The following is a 25,112-nucleotide window of genomic DNA, read 5'->3' on the forward strand; positions in this document are numbered from 1 at the left end:
AAACAAGCGATTACGGCACCGATTGACTCCGTTCTTTTTGTTTTCATGGGTGCTCACTTCTAACAAAAAATGCAAAAATATGAAACAAAACAAACAGCGCTTCAATCCTTTGTTTTTCGTGGGATGAAAATGGGAGTCACATGCTTAATAAGGGAACCAAAACCCTAGCTAAAAGATTTTATGTCACTCCATGGGACGTTTTGCTTTATGGATGGGCACTGGCATTTAGACCATGTGCCCTGCCTGAAAAGCTTGGGCTCAAGCGCCATTGATCGCTCTCTGAAACGAAAAGAAATACAATTGGGCCTACCTCAGGTAGCCTGGAAATCCTCTACATAGAGATAAGTGGAAGTTACATATGTCGATTCGGCAACGCTGTTTGTTTTGTTTACAATAAGCTGCCAACACTTGCTATAAAGCTAGATGTTCAAACTTTGTGCGTGACTTCGTTGTGGTTCAAGTTGTTTTGTTTACTTTTTCTAATTATGGTAGATTTTTTTTTCACAATTTTGAAAAAAAAAATAGCAGCACTTGAAGAAGCAGCAATAGAAGTTTTTTCGAAAAATGCAGCAACAAAAGTTTCATCATAAGCATGAGCTTTTGAAAGCAGGATTAATAAATTTTTATCTTTTTACTAAATTTACATATACTGTCAATTTCTCTATATTAAAAATAAATAATTTCAATTTATTTAGTTCCGATTGCAATACCGTTCAAACGACACCTTCCTACGAACGATAAGCATGTTTATCTGGCTCACACTTTGACAGCTCTCTCTACATGATTGGTTTACAAATGGCCGCCTCCGCAGATCTCTATAATGTAGGATTACTAAGTTACTTAGCCTGCCTAGAGCGTTATGTATTCTTCGTAATGACTGTGAGAAGAAATAGTAAAGGGATGGGATGACACCTCCAACGCCATCGTAAATAGCAAGGAGCCGTGTTATCGGTTAAAGGATGGTCTCGTGCAGTGCTGAAAATTTCATTTCGTCATATCTTAATTCAACCACCTACAGCTCATTTTAGAAGCTGAACTTGAGAATATGGTATATGAAAAACTTATGCGGCTAGACCAGTTCTGCAAGAAAGTCACGGAAAAAACGCTATTTTTCAAATATTTGATGTAAATGTCACGGACTCCCTTTGAAAAATGCCAAATGATATTCACCGTGAATATCATTGGGATTTTTCGAAGGTAGTCCGTGACATTTACCTTAAATATTCGAAAAGTAGTGGTTTTTCCGTGACTTTCTTGCAGAACTGGTCTAGCCGCACAAATTTTTCATATACCATATTCTCAGGTTCAGCTTCTAAAATGAGTTATAGGTGATTGAATTTAGATATGACGAAATGAATTTTTCAGCACTGCTCATAAGTAAAAAATGAAACTAGATTTTATGATTTTATTTCTAATTATCAAACTGTTTTCCCGAAACCCATAAGAAATTTCGTCAAATATTTCTCTAAGAGCACCCCTTCAATTCTATCATATACTTTTACCAAATAAAAAGCTTGGTTTAATGGCTAAACTCAGTGATTTCTATTTGAGTAATACAAAAACAATATGCCAAATTTTCCAAAAATGCCGGTAACGGTTCCGATAGGAAAAGGATAGTAGTTTCTAGCACCATATGCTGCAACAGAATGCAATAGAAAGTAAGTTTACAATTTTTGCAGAAACCATTTTTTTGTGAAAAAATGGTTTCTGTAAAAACGAAAAACATTTTCCACCACGAAAAAAAAATCAGGAGATACCTTGATCCATACTCTACATGTGCACGAAAACCGATTTTGAAAATATTGCTTCCAGTTTCGCCTTAAGTAATACCTGGAGAAATTCCTGTAAAAAATCTGGACAAATTCCTGGCGGACTCCCCCGAGGAGTTTCTGGCGGAACTCTTGAAGGAATCCTAAAAATCCTTGAAAGAATCCCCGGAGGCATTCCAGGAGAAATTCCTGAAAAAATCCCCACAGGAACCTCTAGAAGTTTCTCTTGAATAACTCCTAAAAAAGCCTCCTGCAAAACTACCTTGGTGAATCCTGGAATAATTCCTGCAGGAACTCTTGGAGCAATTCCTGGAGGAATCCTTGGAGAAATTCATATAGATAGTATTCCTAGAGGAATCTTTAGAAATTCTGGAGGAATCCGTGCAAGAATCTCTGGAGGAATTTTTAGATTTCTTAGAAGAATTCTCGAAGTAATTTCTGGTGGAATCCTTGGAGGAATCCTAGGAGGAATTCCAGGTGAAATTCTTGAAGGAATCCCAGAAGGATTGTTTGAAGAAATCCCAGGATGAATTCATGGAAAAATCATGAAGCCATCCTAAGAAGAGCTCGTGGTCCTCGAGGAATCCATGTAGCAGTTCCTGAAGTAATCCCTGTAGGAATTCCTGAAGAAACCCCAGGATGAATCCCGGAAGCAACCTCAAAAGAAATTCCTAAGAGAATAATTTAACAACTGTAGGAACACCTAATTTAATTCTTGAGGAATTCGTGATAAAATTCTAGGACGAATTCGTGATAGAATTCCAGGAGGAATACCTGTAGCAATTCCAGGAAGAGTTCCGGGAAGAATTCTTAGAGGAATTAAAAAAAAATCCCTGGATTTGTTCCAGAAATAAGCGCACAAAAATTTCCCGAGTGAATTGGAGGAAATTCTGAGGGATCCCGGCATGAGGAATTTCTGAGGGACTCCCAGAAGACCATTCTAAACGAATTCCTGGAAGAATTTCAGTAGTAATCCCTAAAAAATGAAGGAATCCACACACTCAGATTTGATTACCGAACTCGGTAAATTTTTACTGGGTTTTTGAACAGCAGAGTAAACTCAGTAAAAAATATTATTACCGAACAGTCAGTAAGGTGCAAGGTTCCTGAGCTGTCAAATAATTACCGATTTAGTCAGTAAAAAACGCAACCCTAAACATGCTGACTTTTTCAGCAAAAATATTGTTTACAATGATTTACTGGGTTTTTCAGTTAATGATATGTACCCAGAAATCCTCCTCTTGCGAAACCCAAACATTTGCAAATAATAATTTCTTTCCGGAAACGTTTGTCTGTTTCTTACCATTGCATTACACGTTGGCCAGCTCCTTATCGTAGCACAACTTCACAAAAAAATGAAATATTTTTGATTTAGAAAATGGAACCCGCTGTCCGTAATTGATTTAATAGCTATACGAAACGAGTTTCTCCGCAAATTTTTGGGGGATGGTTTCTCTTCAGTTCTCGCCGTCATTTGTAAGTTGTTGCGGTTCAGATATACGGCTTTCCTCTAGCAGTCTTTTTCGTGTAGCAACGTTTTTAATTCTATTCAGAGATTTTCCTGTTCTCATCGAAGTCGCCTCCACCGGATTTTTCCGCCTGACAGTAATGCACGCGTGTCAGATAATGTATTGATTCAGCTTTACCGAGATCTCAGTAATAACATATTTTTACTGAACATTCGGTTAACGATTTTACTGACTTTTCAGGGTTACTGACTTTGTACGGCAAATTTCAAATATTACCGTGCGTTCAGTATTGGTGATTACCGAATTTTGCAATTTTGTTAAAAAATAGCTGAACATCAGTTATTCTTCAACAGAATAGCTGATTGTTCGGTGATTTCGGTGTTTTACGGTTCGAACACCGTAAAAAATATTACCGAACAGAGAAATCAAAAATGAGTGTGCATGTCTGCACTAATTTCTGGAAGAACTATTGAAGGAATCCTTGAATGCACCCCTAAGGATTTTTCTGGATTAATTTTTAAATAATCCCTTTTAAAATTTCCTGAAAAAGCTCCTGGAAGAAATTTCTACAGAATCACTTCGAATAATTCCAGATCATCTGGACCAGATGGAATTATGAGAACAATCTCTAGCGGAATTGTTGAAGGAATTTATGAAGAATTTCATGGAAAAAATCTTAAGGAACTCCTGCCGAAATACCTAAAAGCTTCTACGGTGAAATTCCTTTTGTAATTCATGCAGAAAATCCTGACGGAGTCCACTGTAGGAAACTATGGGAAAATCCCTGGAGGATTTTTTATGAATCCTTGCAGAAGTATCTGTAAAAAAAAACTGAAGAAAAACGTGGAAGAGAATCCTCAAGAATTTCTGGAACAAGACATGCAATAATCACTATCAAAACCCAAGACGTCCATGGAGGAATTCACAAAGGAGAAAATCTTGAAGAGGCCTCTTAGAAATTCGTAAATGAATTCCTGGAGAAGATCCTAAATAAATACCTGGAGGAATTCAGAAGATGTCCCTGGAAGAATTCATAAAGAATCCTAGGTTTTTTGCTTTTAGCATGACGTTTATTTGAATTGAAAACTAGTTAAAATTCATTAATTTTGAGTTACTTTCTATTGCATTCTGTTGCAGCATATGGTGCTAGAAACTACTATCCTTTTCCTATCGGAACCGTTACCGGCATTTTTGGAAAATTTGGCATATTGTTTTTGTATTACTCAAATAGAAATCACTGAGTTTAGCCATTAAACCAAGCTTTTTATTTGGTAAAAGTATATGATAGAATTGAAGGGGTGCTCTTAGAGAAATATTTGACGAAATTTCTTATGGGTTTCGGGAAAACAGTTTGATAATTAGAAATAAAATCATAAAATCTAGTTTCATTTTTTACTTATGAGCAGTGCTGAAAAATTCATTTCGTCATATCTAAATTCAATCACCTATAACTCATTTTAGAAGCTGAACCTGAGAATATGGTATATGAAAAATTTGTGCGGCTAGACCAGTTCTGCAAGAAAGTCACGGAAAAACCACTACTTTTCGAATATTTAAGGTAAATGTCACGGACTACCTTCGAAAAATCCCAATGATATTCACGGTGAATATCATTTGGCATTTTTCAAAGGGAGTCCGTGACATTTACATCAAATATTTGAAAAATAGCGTTTTTTCCGTGACTTTCTTGCAGAACTGGTCTAGCCGCATAAGTTTTTCATATACCATATTCTCAAGTTCAGCTTCTAAAATGAGCTGTAGGTGGTTGAATTAAGATATGACGAAATGAAATTTTCAGCACTGCACGAGACCATCCTTTAACCGATAACACGGCTCCTTGCTATTTACGATGGCGTTGGAGGTGTCATCCCATCCCTTTACTATTTCTTCTCACAGTCATAACGAAGAATACATAACGCTCTAGGCAGGCTAAGTAACTTAGTAATCCTACATTATAGAGATCTGCGGAGGCGGCCATTTGTAAACCAATCATGTAGAGAGAGCTGTCAAAGTGTGAGCCAGATAAACATGCTTATCGTTCGTAGGAAGGTGTCGTTTGAACGGTATTGCAATCGGAACTAAATAAATTGAAATTATTTATTTTTAATATAGAGAAATTGACAGTATATGTAAATTTAGTAAAAAGATAAAAATTTATTAATCCTGCTTTCAAAAGCTCATGCTTATGATGAAACTTTTGTTGCTGCATTTTTCGAAAAAACTTCTATTGCTGCTTCTTCAAGTGCTTTTTGCTTCACTTCTGCCGGTATGATTAGCGTAACACTTTGCAATAAATTTCAGATATCTTCGATTGCTCATCTATTTTTTTTTCAAAATTGTGAAAAAAAATCTACCATAATTAGAAAAAGTAAACAAAACAACTTGAACCACAACGAAGTCACGCACAATTTTTGCAGAAACCATTTTTTTGTGAAAAAATGGTTTCTGTAAAAACGAAAAACATTTTCCACCACGAAAAAAAAATCAGGAGATACCTTGATCCATACTCTACATGTGCACGAAAACCGATTTTGAAAATATTGCTTCGTTATTTCATAGAAAATCAAAAACCAAAAAGTGAGGAAATGGATCCAGTTTCGCCTTAAGGCATTCTTCCGGAAATTTCTCCATCGATTCCTCCAGGAATTCATCGCTCCAGGCTTTCTCTAGCTTTTTTCTACAATAATTCATCTAAGAATTTATTAAAGAATTCCTACAGGAATTTCTCCAGAGATTCATCCAGAAACTGCTTCAGGTATTCCAACACAAATTCCTCCAGAATTCTTCCAGAATTCCTCTAAGAATTCTTTCAGAAATTCCTGCAGCTAATCCTCTAGGAATTTTACTAGGGAATCCTCCGTGGATGCCTTAAAAATTTATCCTGGAATTTTTTCAGGTTTTCCTACAGGAACTCCTTAAAGGATTCCTCCAGAAATTAATCCAAGAATTTCTCCTCTAGGGATTTCTTTAGCAATCCTTCCAAGTATTCCTCTAGAGATTCCTCTAGGAATTCCTCCAGGCATTCCTCCAAGAACACCTCCAATAAACCCTCCAGGCATTCCTCCAGGAACTCCTCTAGAGATTCTACCAGGAACTTCTTCAGGGATTCATCCAGAAATTCCTACAGGAGTTCGTCCAGGAATTCCTTCAGAGAATCTCCCAGGAAATGCTTCCTCTCGGATCTTTCTAAAAACTTATTCAGGGATTCGTTCAAGAATTTCAAAAACCCTTCCATCACTTTGCACTCTAGAATTTCTCCACAGATGCCTCCAGGAATACCCGAAGACATCTTTGAACTTATTCAAGGATTTCTAGAAGAATTTATCTAGCGATTTGTATTGGAATTCTTTAAGATAATTTTAAAGGGATGCATACAGAAACCAGGAAATTCTTCAATAAGTCATTCAGGAATTCCTTCACAATTGTCTCAAAGAAATCTTCTAGGAGTTCATCCAGGGATTTGTTCAGGAATCCATCCATGAATTCCTTTAAGAATAACCCTGCAATACAACAGCTCCTGCAAAAAAAAATCCTTTCAGAAGTTAGAAATTTGTACCTCGATTCTTTTAGGAATATTTCTTGAAATTCTTTTTTTCTCCGATATTCACCGTGAATATCATTGGCATTTTTCGAAGGTAGTCCGTGACATTTACGTTAAATATTCGAAAAATAGCAGTTTTTCCGTGACTTTCTTGCAGAACTGCTCTAGCCGCACAAGTATTTCATATATCATATTCTCAGGTTCAGCTTCTAAAATGAGCTGTAGGTGATTGAATTTAGATATGACGAAATGAATTTTTCAGCACTGAGTGTAGGTGCCAAGGTAAGTGACTATAAATCAGGAGGTCCGAGTTCAATTCCCAATTTTCCCACAGATTAATTTATACATTCCGAAACATCTCCTCTGGAAATAGAAGCAGCTAATGGTAAAAAGAGGCTCACGAAAGTGTTTTTATTTTTATTTTTACACTATTTATTTTTTTTTTACTGAGTAAGCGCATATTAAGCCTTAAAACAGCCTTTCAATGAACCTAAAATTAGCTAAAGGTTGAATAAAATCATCAAAATTAGATGTTTAGGAGCTGAATAAAATATTGTAGCTTTTGTTCAAATGAAGGCTGATTTAAAAAAGTTGGAGAAACGTTTGAACAGCATCAAATTGTTACCTGGGTATATTCAATGTTATCGTACTGCGTTTAGCTATTAAAGCTAGAAGATATAAATTTGCTAAGAGTGCTAAGCTAGTGCGCTCTTGCCGTGTAGAAGCATATAAAAAACTAGTGCACTTACGTTTTCAAACCACACGGTGAACCTCTTAACCCGACTAGAAAATTGTAACAGAAATATAACATAATTATAACAAACCACGATATTTATAATTCACTGTGATATAATTGTGTTCAATATCATTGCTGCTTTAAAAATACTATAACACAATTATATCACTTTATGTTATAAATGTTGTATGATAACCCATTACAATATAACTTAGATTTGATTCTCCGACGTTTAGAAAATTATCTTACAAATGTGTATAAAGTTTTGATAGACACTGGTAATCTTGAAGCTTAAATTCATATCACATTTTGTTATAATTTTGATCTGATCATAACAAAGTAGGTTATTATCTTGATTAGACCAGTGTTCTATTTGTTATAATTTTAGTTATTTTTAGTTATCCTCATGATCATCCTGCATCTAGTTTATAACATAATAAGTTATTGAAAGATATTATAACATCATAACCCAATATTTATGATTTGAACTTGATATAGTTTTCTAGTCGGGAAGGCTTTGCGGTGCACCATGTGCTCCATGATGAATGATCCGTCAATCCCTGAGATAGTGGAAATCCCCACTGAACAATTATGCGAAATAAAAAGAAAGAACCGCAGTTGCACCACATGTGCATCACATTATCAACATCCGGCTTGCGGTGCATTAGTTTTGCCTTTGTAGTGCAATCTAACCTAACACGTGTCACTTGACCTACATATAAATACTTCCGATCGGAGACATCATAATTAGTCTAATACTGTTAGTGATGGCATCGAATAGTGCGAAATTCCGGGGACTTCTCCAACGTCCCTACGAACCCTTGTTCATGCCTAAATCCAACGGGCAACTGTATTTTGATGTTCCGGACAACTATCTAACTGATCGATACCGCGCCATTGGGCAATCCCTACAGACCAGATTCAGTGCTAACATTTCTACTAGAGTCCCACTGCAAAACATTACCCCTCCGGATCTGAACTTTGCCGAAAGAGTTCCTCGGCGTGGAGGATTTTCGGTTTTTAATACACGGGACCGCAAAGCAGCCGGGCAGCTGATCGAGCTGTTTATGAACCAGAGCAATCCCGATACGCTGTTTGCCGTGGCTGCCTATTGCCGAGATCGGTTGAACGGGCCACTCTTCCAGTATGCATTGTCCGTTGCGTTGCAACATCGTCCCGATACGGCCAACATAGCGCTACCAAGCTTCTTGGAGTTATTTCCCGATCGGTTTATTGAGGCATCAACGTTTCCGAAGTTGCAGGAGGAAGGCCGTATCGTTAATCAAGGTGATAGGGTGAGACTTTTTAAAGGCTTCTTGAAAATGACAAGAGAATTGAGACCACTTCATTTTACTGCAGATGGCCGTTGATATTCCGATAAACAATACTGCATCGGACCGTGAACCGGAACAAAAGCTAGCATATTGGCGGGAAGATATCGGTGTCAATCTTCACCATTGGCATTGGCATTTGCTGTATCCGTCGGAAGGTCCCGACAGAGTGGTACGGAAGGACCGTCGTGGTGAACTGTTCTACTACATGCACCAGCAAATCCAAGGACGATATAACATTGAACGGTTCTGCAATGGGCTACCGAGGGTGAAATCTTTTGCACAATTCCGAGAAGCCATCCCCGAGGGATATTATCCGAAGCTCACCCAGAGCTCAAACAATCGATCTTACCCAGGACGGAGCCGTAACCTAGTGTTGAATGTGAGTTCCGATAGTAGGGAAGATCTTGTAAATGGCGAAGAAGATTAACGGCTATACAATTTTCCAGGATCTGAATCGCATCGAAGATGAAGAAGTAGTGACAATTGCAGATATGGAAGTGTGGACTGGAAGAATATTCGAAGCGATCGATTCCGGATTCGCCGTGTCTGTAAGTATTCCAATAACTGCAATAATATAAGCAAACCGCTTCGTTACATATTCTTAGAAAAATCGACACTTTGTGATGAAAGTAATATGTATGAACAGATATATTTAGTAAGTCAAATTTTTGTGTGAAACGAGGACATAGATTAACCGATGAATGCTGATGATTAACCTGGGCTTGTTAGGGGAAGATCTGTAAGTAAAAAGAAAATCGCTTTAAGTACTGTTCCTTTGTATTCCACTAAGAATTTGCATCCTTTGACAGATACGTATTTCGACCTCAACTGTAAGGTCGTTTTCAGTGGCTTGTACTTGACTCGACTTAGTCGACTTAGTCGAGTCAAGTACAAGACACTGAAGACGACCTTACAGTTGAGGTCGAAATACGTATCTGTCAAAGGATGCAAATTCTTAGTGGAATTCAAAGGAACAGTACTTAACGCGATTTTCTTTTTACTTTTCGATGAATGCTCCCTGTTCTGGAAGTAGCTCTGCAGTATCCGGCATAGACTAACCGGGACTCCTAGGCGGTGTATGACGTACTCGATGGCGGCTCAGCTGATGCTGTTGAACGTATTCATTACGTCCAGCCAGCGTGACGATCGCGCAATAGCGGAATCCCGTTCCCATTTTTTGGAGCAGGGCGCCCTCGCTTTGGCCGGTTCGGCCATAGGGGACGGGAACCCATGGTCTTGTATCGTGGCGAGGGAACAGTGTTTCCACGATCTTCTGCTGCATCTCGGAATAGCGCTCTGGGGTTGCTGACGCGCCCTTCGTTTTGATGATGATGATGATTGTGTACCCACCATCAGCGCAAGGATTACCTATGGCTGCAGAGTCACACCAGAAGGGAATGATCTACCTGATGGTTTGTTGTAGCAGGGTAAGCTAAATTCACTGGAAACCTTCGGAAGACAACACGATGGTTTTTATCTCGTGACAAAGTCTGGCCACCCCACGAACATTTGTCCAGAAACCAGTTCATTTAGCTTCCTTAGGCTACCCCTCCCAAAATCCCATGTATCATGTAATTTAAATATAATTAATTATATAGTTGACCAATTACCTGATTTTACCTGAAATAATAAATATTATTATGATATATAATTACAACTTTATTTACCTGCACAGCGCTGAAACAAATAGTTATTATATTAAAGTTATAGTTTAAATCAAGCGATAATATTAAAACAAATGGAGTATTAGTAGTAAAAATACAAGAATAAAACAAAACATTAAAAAAAAACCCGATTTAATCCACCTATGGTGAACAGAACCCTTCTTACACTTATTAAAATTATTGTTGTATTGTTTGTATTTAACATATTTGTTTTGTGGAATTGACCAAAAGTTCTAGAAAATATTGTGGATTTGGCATCTAGTGGATTGGTTTCCAAAATAGCATCATGGACCATGGACTAAGCTACCAGAAATGCCAGACACTTCCTAGAGTCTTGTATGGAATTTTTAAAAAATAGCTTGCATATTCTGGAATTTTGTATCTTTTATTAACTGCTAAAAGATCTTGAATCGATTAGCAAATGGGTAAGAAAATCAGCGAGATACACTTTGTCTAAATCAGTCAATTAAATTAGCTCCGAAGTACTTGGTATTTATGGTTATGGTGTAAAAACGACAAAAATTATATATCTACTAAGTTAATCAGTTTTGGCATTAGCTAGTTATTTTGGCTGTCTGGTTCTTCAAAGCTTTCATTTAACATATTGTTAGTTTCCATAAAATTCCTGTGTATTTGTAATTTGTTATTTATAATTTTGTTGAAAACAATAACCTGCTAGTATACACTTTGTATGAGGTCAGCATCATTTATTGGAAAATAATTTCCCATAGACTGGTCAAAAACAAATGCAAGATAACAAGTGAATATAATAAAAAAAAAGAATTTATTGAAATACTCTTCGTAAGATATCTCAGTAATCAAATGTCGAATCGAAATGAAATTTCAGGGCCTTATACAAGCATATTGTAGCTTTCATTTGGTGCTTAGAGAACCCAAATCGGTTGACAGACGGCTGAGATATTTATTATGGTACCCTTGGTCAAAAATCTCTCAAAAAGTTAACCTGTATTGCTCCCAAGTACTCTTTGAAAGATATCTCGGTAACCAAATGTCCAATCCTAATGAAATTGTATAGGGTTCTACTAGAATGTTGTAGCTTTTATTTGGTGCCAGGATAACCGAAATCGGTTGACAGACGGCTAAGATATTTATTATGATACTTTTGGTCAAAAATCTCAAAAGGTTTAGTTGTATAAATCCGAAGTACTCTTCGAAAGATATCTCTGTAACCAAATGTCCAATCGAAAAAAAAATCAATAGCGTTCTACTAGGATGTAGTAGCTTTCATTTGCTTCCAAGAGAACTCAAATCGGTTGACAGACGGCTGAGAAACGTGCGTGACTTTTTTTTGTAACGCACATACACACACACATACACACATACACACATACACACATACACACACACACACACACACATACAGACATTTGCTCAGTTCGTCGAGCTGAGTTCATTGGTATATGAGACTCGGCCCTCCGGACCTCGGATCGAAAGCCGGTTTTTCGAGCGATATTTATACCCTTTCTTATGGGTGTAAGAAGGGTAAAAAGGCTTTTCCTACATACATTCAATGATATTATTAAGCTCATATAAGTTTATTAAGCTCAAATATTACAAAGAGATAGTGAAAGATATCGCGGTAACCGAACGTCCAATCAAAAAAAAAATTCAATAGCGTTCTATTAGGATGTAGTAGCTTTCGTTTGGGGCCTTAAGAACCCAAATCGGTTGATAGACGGCTGAGAAATTTATGGTGATACACTTTGTCAAAAATATCTAAAATAATTAAGTTGTACTACTCCCTAGCACTCTTTGAAAGATATCTCGGTAACCGAACGTCGAATCAAAATAAAATTCAATAGCGTTCTACTAGGATGTAGTAGCTTTCATTTGCTTCCAAGAGAACTCAAATCGGTCAACAGACGGCTGAGAACCGTGAGTGACATTTTTTTGTAACATACATACACACACACACACACACATACACACACACGCACATACAGACATTTGCTCAATTCGTCGAGCTGAGTTGATTGGTATATGTGACTCGGCCCTGCGGGCCTCGGATCGAAAGTCGGTTTTCCAAGCGGTATTTATACCCTTCTTATGGGTGTAAGAAGGGTAAAAAGGCTTTTCCTACATACATTCCGTGATATTTTTGCTACTGTTTATTAAGCTCAAATATTACAAAGAGATAGTAGCTTTTATGTATTTGATGCAATTGCATTTTCATGTATAACTAACTTGTGTAACCAAATATGATCATAAAAAATCTGTTGACAAACGGCTGAGAAATGTATTATGATACATTTTATCAAAAATCTCTCAAAAGCGTAAATTTCATTACTCCTTAGTACTCGTGGAAAGATATCTCAGAAACAAAATGTCCAAACGGCATGAAATTTAATAGCATACTACTTGGATGCTGTAGCTTTCATTTGATGCTGAGAGAACTCAAATCGATTGACACACGGCTGATTCATTTATTATGAAGCATTTTGTCAAAGACCTCTTAAAAAGTTAAGTTGTATTACTCCAAAGTACTCCCCGAAAGATAGCTCGGTTACAAAATGTCCAATCGGAATGAAATTCAAAAGCGTTCTTCTAGGGTGCAGTAGCTTTCGTTTCGAGCCTTAAGAACCCGATTCGGTTGATAGACGGCTGAGAAATTTATGGTGATACACTTTGTCAAAAATATCTAAAATAATTAAGTTGTACTACTCCCTAGCACTCTTTGAAAGATATCTCGGTAACCGAACGTCCAATCAAAAAAAAAAATCAATAGCGTTCTACTAGGATGTAGTAGCTTTCGTTTGGGGCCTTAAGAACCTAAATCGGTTGATAGACGGCTGAGAAATTTATGGTGATACACTTTGTCAAAAATATCTAAAATAATTAAGTTGTACTACTCCCTAGCACTCTTTGAAAGATATCGCGGTAACCGAACGTCCAATCAAAAAAAAAATCAATAGCGTTCTATTAGGATGTAGTAGCTTTCGTTTGGGGCCTTAAGAACCCAAATCGGTTGATAGACGGCTGAGAAATTTATGGTGATACACTTTGTCAAAAATATCTAAAATAATTAAGTTGTACTACTCCCTAGCACTCTTTGAAAGATATCTCGGTAACCGAACGTCCAATCAAAATAAAATTCAATAGCGTTCTACTAGGATGTAGTAGCTTTCATTTGCTTCCAAGAGAACTCAAATCGGTCAACAGACGGCTGAGAACCGTGAGTGACATTTTTTTGTAACATACATACACACACACACACATACACACACACGCACATACAGACATTTGCTCAATTCGTCGAGCTGAGTTGATTGGTATATGTGACTCGGCCCTGCGGGCCTCGGATCGAAAGTCGGTTTTCCAAGCGGTATTTATACCCTTCTTATGGGTGTAAGAAGGGTAAAAACAAATTTTGGTCTTGTAATTTTCCTGCATTTAAATTATTCGAGCTGGAGAATTACGAAATCAAAATTTGTTACGGTAGATCTTACGCCGTAACGCACCATTAGAAGGTGATCTACCCACGTTACGGGTAAGGTTGCTGACGCGCCCTTCGTTTTGGCCATAAACTATATAGGCATCGCCCGGAAGGATCATGTTGGCTGCCTGGCAGAGATTTTGCAAGCACGCCCGCCTACTCGCCTTAATCTTTTTGTTCAGTGGCAGTTTGGACGCCCTGTAGGCCTTACTTCGCTCCATTCGACCCTCATCGCTGCGAGCTCTTTGCATCCTCCTTCTAGTTCTTGGGATGTGCGGAGTTCTGCTATTTCTGAACACCACCAGTATGCCGGATTGCGTCTATTTCTGTGTAGGAATCACCTTGGCATTGCGGCGTCACATGCACGGCTTAGTGTTCCGACTAGATCATCGCTGGATAGATCATTGATGCTACTCTTCATAAGCGCGAGGTCGGCCATCCTCCTCCGCGTTCCACCCTATATCGAATCGCCAGATGGTCACTGAGCGTGTATCCATCGTCGAACCTCCAGTCCGAGCTTTAGGGTTTAAACCCGATCACATAAATGATGAACCCTGCACCGTACCTACCGTACTGACGCCTACGTTCGCGACACCCACGTTCAATCCAGGTAGAGTAGAGCCCAGCATCTCACCTCCCCTACGAGAAGCTTGATCGTGGCGATCTGCGTGCCTGAGGGGCCCTTTCGCAAGCGGATCGATGCACTTGGTGCATCTACCTCGCACTGCTGTTTTAGTGCGGCTGCGACTCCTCCTGCGTCGGTCATCTCGTTCAGGTTTTAACACTGGAGAGCCGCCTCCGCCGTTAGGGCTCTTACCTGCACTTTTTCGCCCAATACCTCTTTGAACTAGCGCTTTGTAGGATATGTCTTTCTTGGCCGCCTCCTTCTTCAGCACTTCAGTGCTATAGCACTATCTCTCCAATCCTGGTGCGCCTGACCGCCTGATGGCTTAAACCAGAAGTCAGGGATTTGCAGTGTCACAGCGCTTCTGGTTCGGCACTCTGGTCAGGAATTGTTCTCTGGTAAAAGATTTTCATACAAAAAAATCGAATTCTATCGTTACGTAATAAATGGATGCTGCCTGATGGCTATACAATTCTTAACAGATTGTTTCCTAAGGCATGGGTAACATTCACAAAAATTCAGGAGGGACGACGCAAGTTTTCACAACCCAAAAAAGGAGGAGTATCCCACAAAATTCGGCCTATCGCCTGAAAAGATGGCAAATTTTTTGCGGGTTTTTTTGTCTTATTGGCTTTTTCGAAATATTTCGGCTTGGGAAAACTAATGTCGCCAAATATTTGATAAATTTTTACCGGATTTCATCAGAAAATTTGTTTCTGTTTTAACGTACACAAGAATTTTTTATGGATTTGTCAGGAATTTCTACAGGACGTACATCTTTGCAGGTGTTTAAGAATAACAAATATTCTTGAACAAATACTTTTGAACCAGCCTCGGGCTGAAAAACTCCACTATAAAGGAAATTCTTAAAGATTTCTAGATTCTTCGATAAAAAAAACGATCAAATCTGACTATACATGTCAATGGTTGCTCCTCCGTGATTGATCTGAGCAATTGCACTGAGATCCAAATGAATAAGGGCTGGGACACTCCACTTATTCTCAAAGTGCAATTTAAGCAGCTCATACATTTTTGATCAATAACGGCGCCGGCCAAGTCCTTATAGTCAGTTGGGAAGGGAAAGGAATATTAGAGTGTGCTGGTTGCTGCTACTAAAGACCGAGATCACCTCTGCATCCCCACAACCAGCACGGACTGGAGTATTTGTTAGTCGGAAAGACAGGAGATCTGGGAGTCACCGTTGGGTCGATGATGCGATCCATGGATAGGGGTTATTTATAGTGTTCGTGATAGATTGTGTGGTGAATAAGGTGAATAAGGTCAAGCGGCACAGCACGCTTTGGGTGCATAACTTGTAGGCGTTATATATACAGTGTGCTTTAAGTGAAAGTTGGAAGGGAGGGAAACGACTTTTTTCAATTCGTTTCTGGTTCTACACACCAAATTTTTTGAAACGCTTCCAGCACAAAAAAATCAGCAAAATAAATTGCTGAATTTCAGCAAATTTTTTGCTGAAATTCAGCAAAACGTTGCTGATCAACTGTCAAAATTGCTGGAAGGTTCAGCAAGTTGAAAAATAGTTGCTGATATTCAGTAAATGCGCATTGCTGAATGAAATCAGCACAAAAAAAATCAGCAAAGTTTGCTGAATACCAGTAAACAAAATTTGCAGTGTAGGCTATGAACATATGAATATACATGAGTTGTACATGTAAAGAAGAGAGAGCGAGACAAAGTGGATAGAAAGATACAAAGTAGGATAAAAGGGACGGGCCAGGGATTGAACCTATGACCTTCTGCATACGAATCATAAGCGGTAGCCACTAGACCACCAAGCCCGTCTAGATTCTAGATTTCTAGATTCTTTTAGATTTACGAAACATACTGCAGATGACCATGAATTCAGGAACTAGGTTATGATTCAAAGGAACTTTCCCGGAATGTCTTTAAACATTTAACCCTTTTAAATTAGTCAGGATTTTTTCCTGGAAAAGCTCCTAAAAACCTGCAGAGATACTTACAGGAATTTTAATTCATTTTCTTCGAACTTCTATTAGGGAAATCTGCAAAAAAAATCTCCGTGCAGTAACCCGATCAGAAAGGCATAACAAAAACATAACATAATTATATCTACGGTTGATATCTATATCAAGGTTTGTTATATTTAGATATATTTGTTGGAATCGGTACGAAAACTAGTTTGTATTATTTCAAGGTTCTAACAAAGTCAGTTACAATAAATGAATATGTTGATTTACATCAACATTATAACAAACTCAGTAATAATTTTTAAAATGGAATGCGTAACTAATCGATATTTTTTGGTAGTGTTTAGTGCGTAAATTAACCGCTGTATGGCGCCATTGTGTTTAGAAAATACACAATTGTTGATATCCTTTATTATATGAACTACCAAAAAAGCTCATGTCTTCATCAAATTTGTACAGAAAGCTTATGACTTTGAAAGGTGGAAAATGAGGTAAGCAACTCCACCATTACGTGATGATATTGGGTAATTTTAAATGTTTCTTATCATGATCCAGATCACCTGCACAGTTCGTATGTTCAGCAAAGTTGTTCTTGAAATTCACGAATGGTGTAAAATTGTATGCAAAATTTCACTACTATGAGCTGTTTGATATGATAAATCTCATTATTCTGCTGTCCTAGGAAGTTCGGATCATCATTCACCAGCGAAGTTGTCGAGAAGTCCAAGGCTCTCAATTGGAAAATGTTATATGTAATTGAACTGCGGCGTTTACATTTGTTTACAGGATTTTGTACATGTCTTACAGGTTGAATGTTTATTATGGATGGCCACGGAGTACTTTCAGGGAATATTTCTAGGGATATTAAAAGTATTTCTCTTGTAGGTCTTCTAGGGAGCTCACTAGAAGTTCTTCCAGAGATCTCTCCGAGAGTTTCCATAAGAAATTCCTCCACGTATTCTTCCGGGTAATCTTCTAAGGAATTCTTCAACAATTCCTCCATGACATTTTCCATGACCTCCTCTTTGAATTCTTCAAAGAACTTTGCCCCATGAATTTGTTGGAAGATTAGTTCATATACATGTTGAGATCCCAAGTAAACCATTCCTATGATTTCTGATGATAGAGCACGAAAACACATTCCAATTCACCAATTATATTTTACCGACCAGATTACGTCACCATTGATCTGTCGGAGCTCTCAACTAAAGGACAAACGTCTTGAAATCCCGCTTCAACTGTGCATCAGAACTTCAGACGCACAATTCTCAAGAAACATGCATTAAACAACAGTGCATTTTATTATTTTGTTCTTGCTCACTTTTAATAAGTTTAAAATAAGAAGTTCAGGTGCGCTGATTTTGTTTACGAAGAGATTTGTGCGCTCGAAATCGTGAGTAGGTCCCAAAGTCGGCCATTGTGGCGGCCATTTTGGGATTGTAACAAGTCTGTCCTTAAACTACTAATTGAGTACAGTATACAGATCATTCGTCATAGGGGTTTCCCGCAAGGTTTAACTTAAGTTTAAAATCCAACATACATTTCGTCCCTTAAGAATTTCTTCAGAGAATCCAAAAGGAAGATTCTTTAAGACATTCTTAGCAAATTACTTCAGCCTATGCATCAAAAATTCCTTAAAGGATTTTCCATCAGGGAAAATCCATCAGAAATTCTGAAGGATCTCAGTAATTAAATAAGTTCTAGTTTTAAAGTTAAAATTTTCAATCCAATTCCAATTTCTTAGAAATTTCTTAGTATGTGGTCACTCAATCTCTGTTGTAAATATCACTACAATTAACTGCAGCTTTTTTCCGCATATATAATATGTGTATGCATATCTGCCGATCGAAATAGTTATGTACTACCAAATGAAGTGTAGTTGTTTTGTTAAAGTTAATAAAATATTCAGTTCAACAGCGAAACGAAGTGTTTTGATATCTCTTTGGATTTCCTGAACGCTCTGTGTTCGAAAACAAATTACTTCAAGTATTTATCAAAAGTTTTCTTTACAAATTTTATCGACAATTACACCAATGATTTATTATGGAAATGCTTTTTTCTATCCTTTTAAAAATTCATTCATAAATTCCTCCAAGGGAATATTTCTGCAAGAGTTCGCGGTGGATATTCCTACCGAAACATTCACCACTTAAGCGCCATAATACTACTGAACAACTTTGCAGAAGGAATATCATTAATTAATAATAATGAAATAAAACATGCCAGAAAACGTTTTAAACATTTAAATAAACGCTGGCGCAACTAGTGCTTAGTTACACTCTTTTCACTATTTGAAAGTCATTAGCTATCTGTTCAACTTAGTTAATAACACGAAGATATAATTGCTATCAACTGTATTAAAAACAGTTTCGTGTGACGTCCATTCTCGTAGGTACAGCGATGTGGGCTCCAGCTCCGAAGTAGTGAACGCTCGCTCTAGTGCACAACGAGCGCACACGACATTAAAGCTGAGGGACTAAATGGGCTGTAGTAACGTGCATGGTGACGTCATAACTGGGTATGGTGACGTCATACTTTCCCTCTCCGGTATGTTGGATCAGCGAGTCTATTTATAGAGGAGCTACCAATATGAAGAACCATTTCAGCATATATCGCCCCTCACTTCAAGTGCTGTGATGGCCTCACTGGTAAAAACGACGAGCTCCTGTTCTAGGTTCTAGCCGTCGTAGGTTCGAATCCCTGGGTTTTATGTATACTATGTGGAGAAGTTTTTTGATGCCAGTAACTTTTTACAAAAAATAAAATTTCACTCTAAAAATTGATACCCCAAAAATGAGTTAATTTTTACACTACTTGCTTTTTACCCAATATATTTATAACTGCTTTATAACAACATGTGATATAATTTGATTGATTTTTTGTATCTCATTTTGTTATAAACTTGTTATAAATGTATCAAGTTCTGTTACAATTATGTTATGACTAGAGCAATTTTAGTTATAATTTTTGTTATTTTAACACCTAACCGGCGAATTTTATAACTCATACTGTTATGAAAAATCTTTGAAATAAATAACTTAATCGGTTATAATTTTGTTATGCCTTTCTGATCGGGAAATTATCCACTATTGTTTCCAGACACTCCCTCGGGATAGACTTCAACAATAATCATAATTGATTCTTCTCGATCAAAATATTCAAGGCAAATGGTCAACGGATTTCTCTCGACAACAGAGAGGGAATCGACGTGCTGGCCAATATCGTTGAAAACTCATCGTTATCCCCGAATGCGGACTTCTACGGTCGACTGCACATCGAAGGGCACATGATGATAGGGTTCATTCACGATCCGGATAACTCGTTCCTGGAAAGCTTTGGAGTAATTGCTGACAACACTACATCGATGCGTGATCCAGCTTTCTTCCGCTGGCATCAACACGTGGACGACATCTTCGAGCGACATAAGCGAAAATTCAAGCCGTATACTGCAACAGAGGTTTGTGTTACGAAAATTGGTAGTGTTATTTAAAATAAAATGTTTTTTTGGCGACAGCTATCCAATTCAAACATTGAAGTCAATTCAATCGACATCTCGTTGAATAGACCTGGTGCTACAAACAACATCCTACTAACATTTTGGCAACGATCACAAGTAGACCTCGGAATTGGTCTTGATTTTGGACCGGATGGGAATGCGTTCGTAACGTTTACCCACATTCAGCACGCTCCTTTTAGTTATCAGATCAAGATTATCAACACGGGTAGAACTCCCAAGCGGGGCACGGCTCGTATCTTTCTGGGACCAACCGGCGATCAAAATGGAAAATCAATCCCCATCCAACAGAAACGTCGTTGGATGCTCGAGTTGGACAAGTTCTCTGTGAATTGTGAGTAGTTGAATTCGAAGAAGAATGAAATCTACTTTTTTTCCTTTTCCAGTAAACCCTGGAGTGAACAACGTTGTTCGTCGTTCGGATCAATCGAATTTAACTATTCCTTACGAACGAACCTTCCGTAATGTAGCGGCTTCTATTCAACCGGATAGTGAACCGTTTAGGTTCTGCAACTGTGGCTGGCCATCGCACATGCTAATACCGAAAGGAACTCCCCAAGGAACTCGATTCGATTTGTTCGTCATGGTGTCGAACTATGATGATGACGTTGTAAATCCCAATTTTGACGAGTAAGTACTTGGTCACCTCTCAGAGCAACGTAGTATTTGCAATTTGAACCCCTTCCAGAACGGTCCCTTGTGATGATGCTCACACGTTTTGCGGATTGCGTGATCGCCTCTATCCGGATGCTCGCAGTATGGGTTTCCCGTTCGATCGCTTGCTAGCTCCGTCCGTTACCAGTTTGGAAGACTTTGCTAAACCGTACAAGAACATGGCTCTCAATCAAGTGGTGATACGGTTCACCAATACAGTTATTGTGAGGTCATAGGCGCCAAATATTATCAACATATCTACCAGAAGTACGGCATTCGATAGCTGAATCGTTGTCGATATTATATATTTATTTAATGCATGTATTGTTGCTAATATTATTTACAAAACATACAAATAAACAATCTTCACATACATACAATGAATGTCTTCGTCTGATATTTTGTAATACCAGTCGCTATTTTTTGAAGATGCTTATTTCTCCACTGTTTGATATAGAATATGAAAATATGCAAATGATATTTGTTTGGAAATGGGACACGGTAAAAATTTGGTAATGCGTAGTTCAAATCCCATTATTGAGATGAGATCACAAACATCATCCCAGGAACTCCTACCTCTACCAACATAGGAATTAGCAACCTTCCCAAGTGACATCTTTAGTCTAATAGACTACAAGAGGTAACGTAGGCAGATCACCCTTGAAAGATGCGTTGTGGTGTAAGATCTACCGAATAAAATTTTGATCTTGATATTTATCCCATTTGTAAATATTCCAAGATCAAAGTTTGATGCACTTTTTATTATTACAGTATGCGGCAGGAAAAAATGCGAAAGTGTTTTTCAACTTCAAACCTCATTTTCGTCCATTTGACATTAACCAATCTATGTTTCAACGTTCAATGATCTATAATAGGCTAGTTTTCTGAAAAGTTAAATAAAAATTTCCCATTTTGGTCACTAACCTTTACAGGGCGGCGCCTGAAGATGAAGACAACCAGAATTTTCAAACCGCAAAAAATCGCACAGGTCGCTAAATTTCGCATCTGATAAAACAAATTTTTTTATTTTCTCTACAATATCATCAAATATATGTACTTATTTCATCTGCTATATGTGAAACTACATGGCTTTGGATCAGTGTGGTCTGGTTGTTCATCGAATTTGAGCTAATTTTGTTACTGTTATAGTCAATTACTTAAAACTAAACAATTCTTCTTATTCGATTTTTAAAAACAGTTTTGGACATATCGAAGTCGAATTCTTCAGAAACAACATTGAATGCGCGAATACAAGAAACAATCGGATTATTATAACCATAATTAGAGTGGTGGAAAGGGACAACGAACATGGGGACATGTCGAAGTTGCCGCGGAGGAACGTAAAAAGGAATTTGTTCTAGAAGAGTAGGACAATCAATTGTACCGGTTAGAATGTCAAAGACAAGAAGACGTTGCAACTCTACACGCCTAACCGACAGCAGTTCCAAGCTAATCAATTTACAACGATCTGAGTAGTCAGGGAGATTGTTCGGGTCATTCCAAGGGAGTAAGCGTAGCGCAAAACGAATGATTTTTTTCTGCACGCGTTCAATGGATAGTTCCGGTGTGGCGTAATATGGAGACCAGACAGGGGCAGCATACTCGAGGATGCTTCGCACTAAACTGCAATAGAGTGTTTTCAAGGCGTAAATGTCTTTGAACTCAGAGGCATGACGCCGGATTAGCCCTAGCACTGAAAAGGCTTTAGCGGTAGTAATTCGCACGTGCTCATTGAACCGTAACATAGCATCAAGAGTAACTCCCAAATCACAGATAGAGGTAACACGCTCCAGGTTTGCAGATTCTATGCTGTACTGGTGACGAACGGGATTGTTTGCGCGAGTGAAGGATATTACTTTACATTTTGCGTAATTGACACGCATGCCATTGTCGCTACACCAGACCAATAAGGCATTGATGTCCTCTTGCAAAGCGTCGCAATCGACCGGCGAACATATTACGCGATAGAATTTGAGGTCGTCGGAAAACGAAAGTTTGAACGATGAAAGGAGTAAGCACAAATCGTTTATAAATATGTTAAATAACAGTGGACCCAACACGCTGCCTTGAGGAACTCCGGATGTAATGTTAAGTTGACGGGACCTTGCAGAGTTGACAACTACGTGCGCCGAACGACGTGTGAGATACGTGAAGACCCATTCCGAAAGCCAGTCAGGATAACCGATGCGTTTAAGTTTTTCGATTATCAAAATATGAGGCACCGTATCGAATGCTTTTGCAAAGTCGACGTACACTGCGTCCACTTGTCTTCCAGCTTCCATTTCGTTAATCAGTGAAGGAACGTAGCACATCAGGTTAGTTGACGTTGAGCGGCGTTTCATGAAACCCTGTTGATTTTCAGAGATTAAAGGCCCGGCAACAGTGTAGAGAACATTATGCATCAGCTTTTCAAAAACTTTGCTCAAGCAACACAAAATGGATACACCACGATAGTTCTCAACTTGGTTCACATTTCCTGATTTGTGAATGGGAACGATGGTTGCAATTTTCCAAACGGAAGGGAATGTCCTTTCACTAAGCGATCGATTGAAGAGAAGTGTTATAGGGATTACGAGTTCAGCTGTGCACTTTTTTAGAAGCAGTGGTGGTATGCCGTCCGTTCCGGATCCTTTCTTGGAGTCAAGGGTACAAATAACACTAATCACATCTTCCGGAAAAAACTGGATAACTGGAAAGTTGATATTGTACGAAGGTATATGTGAAAAACAGTCTTGGCGAGGTACGGGAGACGATTTGCAGAAAACATTCTCGAAGAATTCGGCGAAGAAGTTAGCGGCTTCACCATTACAACTAGCCCGGTTTCCGCTGTAGCTAATGTTGCAAGGGACGCGAGCCGAGGACTTCAGTGATTTCACGAAATCCCATAAACGATTAGGATCCTGCTTGACGCTGGCTTGAATCCCTGATATGTAACCGTTGTAGGTAGATTGCAGAAGAGATTTGTACGTTGACTCAGCTTCTCCAAGAGCGATTCGATCGGCTTCCGATTTAAGCTTAGTTTCTTGTTGCCAAGTAGAGCGCTCAAGTAAAATTCCACCTTTTTCCGCAAGTAATTTTGACAACTGATCCAGTATGGGGAGAAACGTTACTTTTCCTTACGGAATAATAGCGCGGACTATTTTTCCGCAAGGAAAAGTGACAGCTCCATTTGATTCGCACGGGAGGTGTTACGAGTGTTACACTTTTTTCCTTACTTACCATCTGCGAACAGCTCAAGTAATTTTGAAGCGGAATCATTACTTGATCATTACTTGTCCTATCTTTTTGCACAGTACGTACCAGGTGGAAACTAGCCATTAGAGAGGAAGAATCGTTTACGAGCCTTCCTCAGTAAGTTACGAAAATGCCGCAACTCAGCAGTCCACCAAGGTTTGTTGAAAGCTGAATGAAGCGAACGTCGTCGTTTGCGTGGTACGTGTCCGTTGAAAATCTCGAATATCCTGTCGTAAAATGCGGTAGATAATGCATCAATCGTTCCGCACTGCGTGAGAAAGCTCCAATCAGCCTCCCTGAAAGCTGATTTCAATTGATCAAAATCACACCTGTTGAAGTCATAGCCGGTACTGTCAATATCCTCTTCAAGCATGGCTGGAACAGTTTCGCTCACGTCAAGAAGTAAAACGAAGGGCGCGTGGTGATCGTTAATGGGTAAAAGAGGCACGGGAGGTTCAACTAGATCCAGGAGCTCAAGCAGACTAACGAAGACCAGATCGAGGAGTCGTCTATTGATGTTTCCGATGCTGTTGATTTGCCGCATACCGATAGAGAACAAGGATTCGACGAGAGACTGTTCCTGCTCCGATGAAACGTTCGAGGGAATAAACCCGTTCAGCTCGTCATCCCCCTGCCAATGTTTGGAAGATTGAAATCACCTAACGACACAACAATATCATTCGCCGATGCACTATTTACGAGATGCTGCACTGCGTTTGCATGGGCAGAGTACAGATCAACGGTTGACTTAGGGGGGATATAAATAGTAACGATGTAAAGCGATTGGCGACCTAACCTGATTAGAACACCACCACCTCGTGTATGTTGGCTGCTTGCTGTGCTGCGGTCGCATCGGAAGAACGTGTAATTGGTAGCAAGTTCTGCACTACAGATGTCATCATGGAGCCAGGTTTCGGCGAGCACAAGCACATCATAATCGCAACTGGTCAACAGCAGACGAAGACGAGCGATTTTAGTGCGCATCCCTCGAACATTCTGGTAGTACAGTGACAAACCTGATCTTGGCATAGCTGATGGAGCTGCCGATAGTGAGGCAAGAACGTCGCGGTCGCTGCGGTGAATCGTGTCGCTGGAATCGGTAGAAATTAACGGGATGCTAATGTTCTCAATGCACGAATACTTGCCTGCGGGGACGGGTTGGAAAGCCC

The 25,112-nt window shown here is 38.8% G+C and overlaps 1 protein-coding gene across 1 annotated transcript in view; it reads left to right on the forward strand.

The window, feature by feature from the left end:
* Positions 1-8,259: 8,259 nt before the first annotated feature.
* Positions 8,260-25,112, forward strand: part of LOC109423857 (uncharacterized) — a 36,991-nt gene continuing 20,138 nt past the window's right edge. The window contains exons 1-7 of the mRNA XM_019698893.3: positions 8,260-8,810; positions 8,875-9,228; positions 9,296-9,397; positions 19,705-19,998; positions 20,056-20,389; positions 20,442-20,685; positions 20,744-20,933. Of these exons, the coding sequence (XP_019554438.3) occupies positions 8,283-8,810; positions 8,875-9,228; positions 9,296-9,397; positions 19,705-19,998; positions 20,056-20,389; positions 20,442-20,685; positions 20,744-20,933 (2,046 nt within the window). The 5' untranslated portion in view covers positions 8,260-8,282. The remainder of the gene's footprint in view (positions 8,811-8,874; positions 9,229-9,295; positions 9,398-19,704; positions 19,999-20,055; positions 20,390-20,441; positions 20,686-20,743; positions 20,934-25,112) is intronic.

The sequence above is a fragment of the Aedes albopictus genome, chromosome 2 (genome assembly GCF_035046485.1).
Source record: "Aedes albopictus strain Foshan chromosome 2, AalbF5, whole genome shotgun sequence".
NCBI classification, from domain to species: domain Eukaryota; kingdom Metazoa; phylum Arthropoda; class Insecta; order Diptera; family Culicidae; genus Aedes; species Aedes albopictus.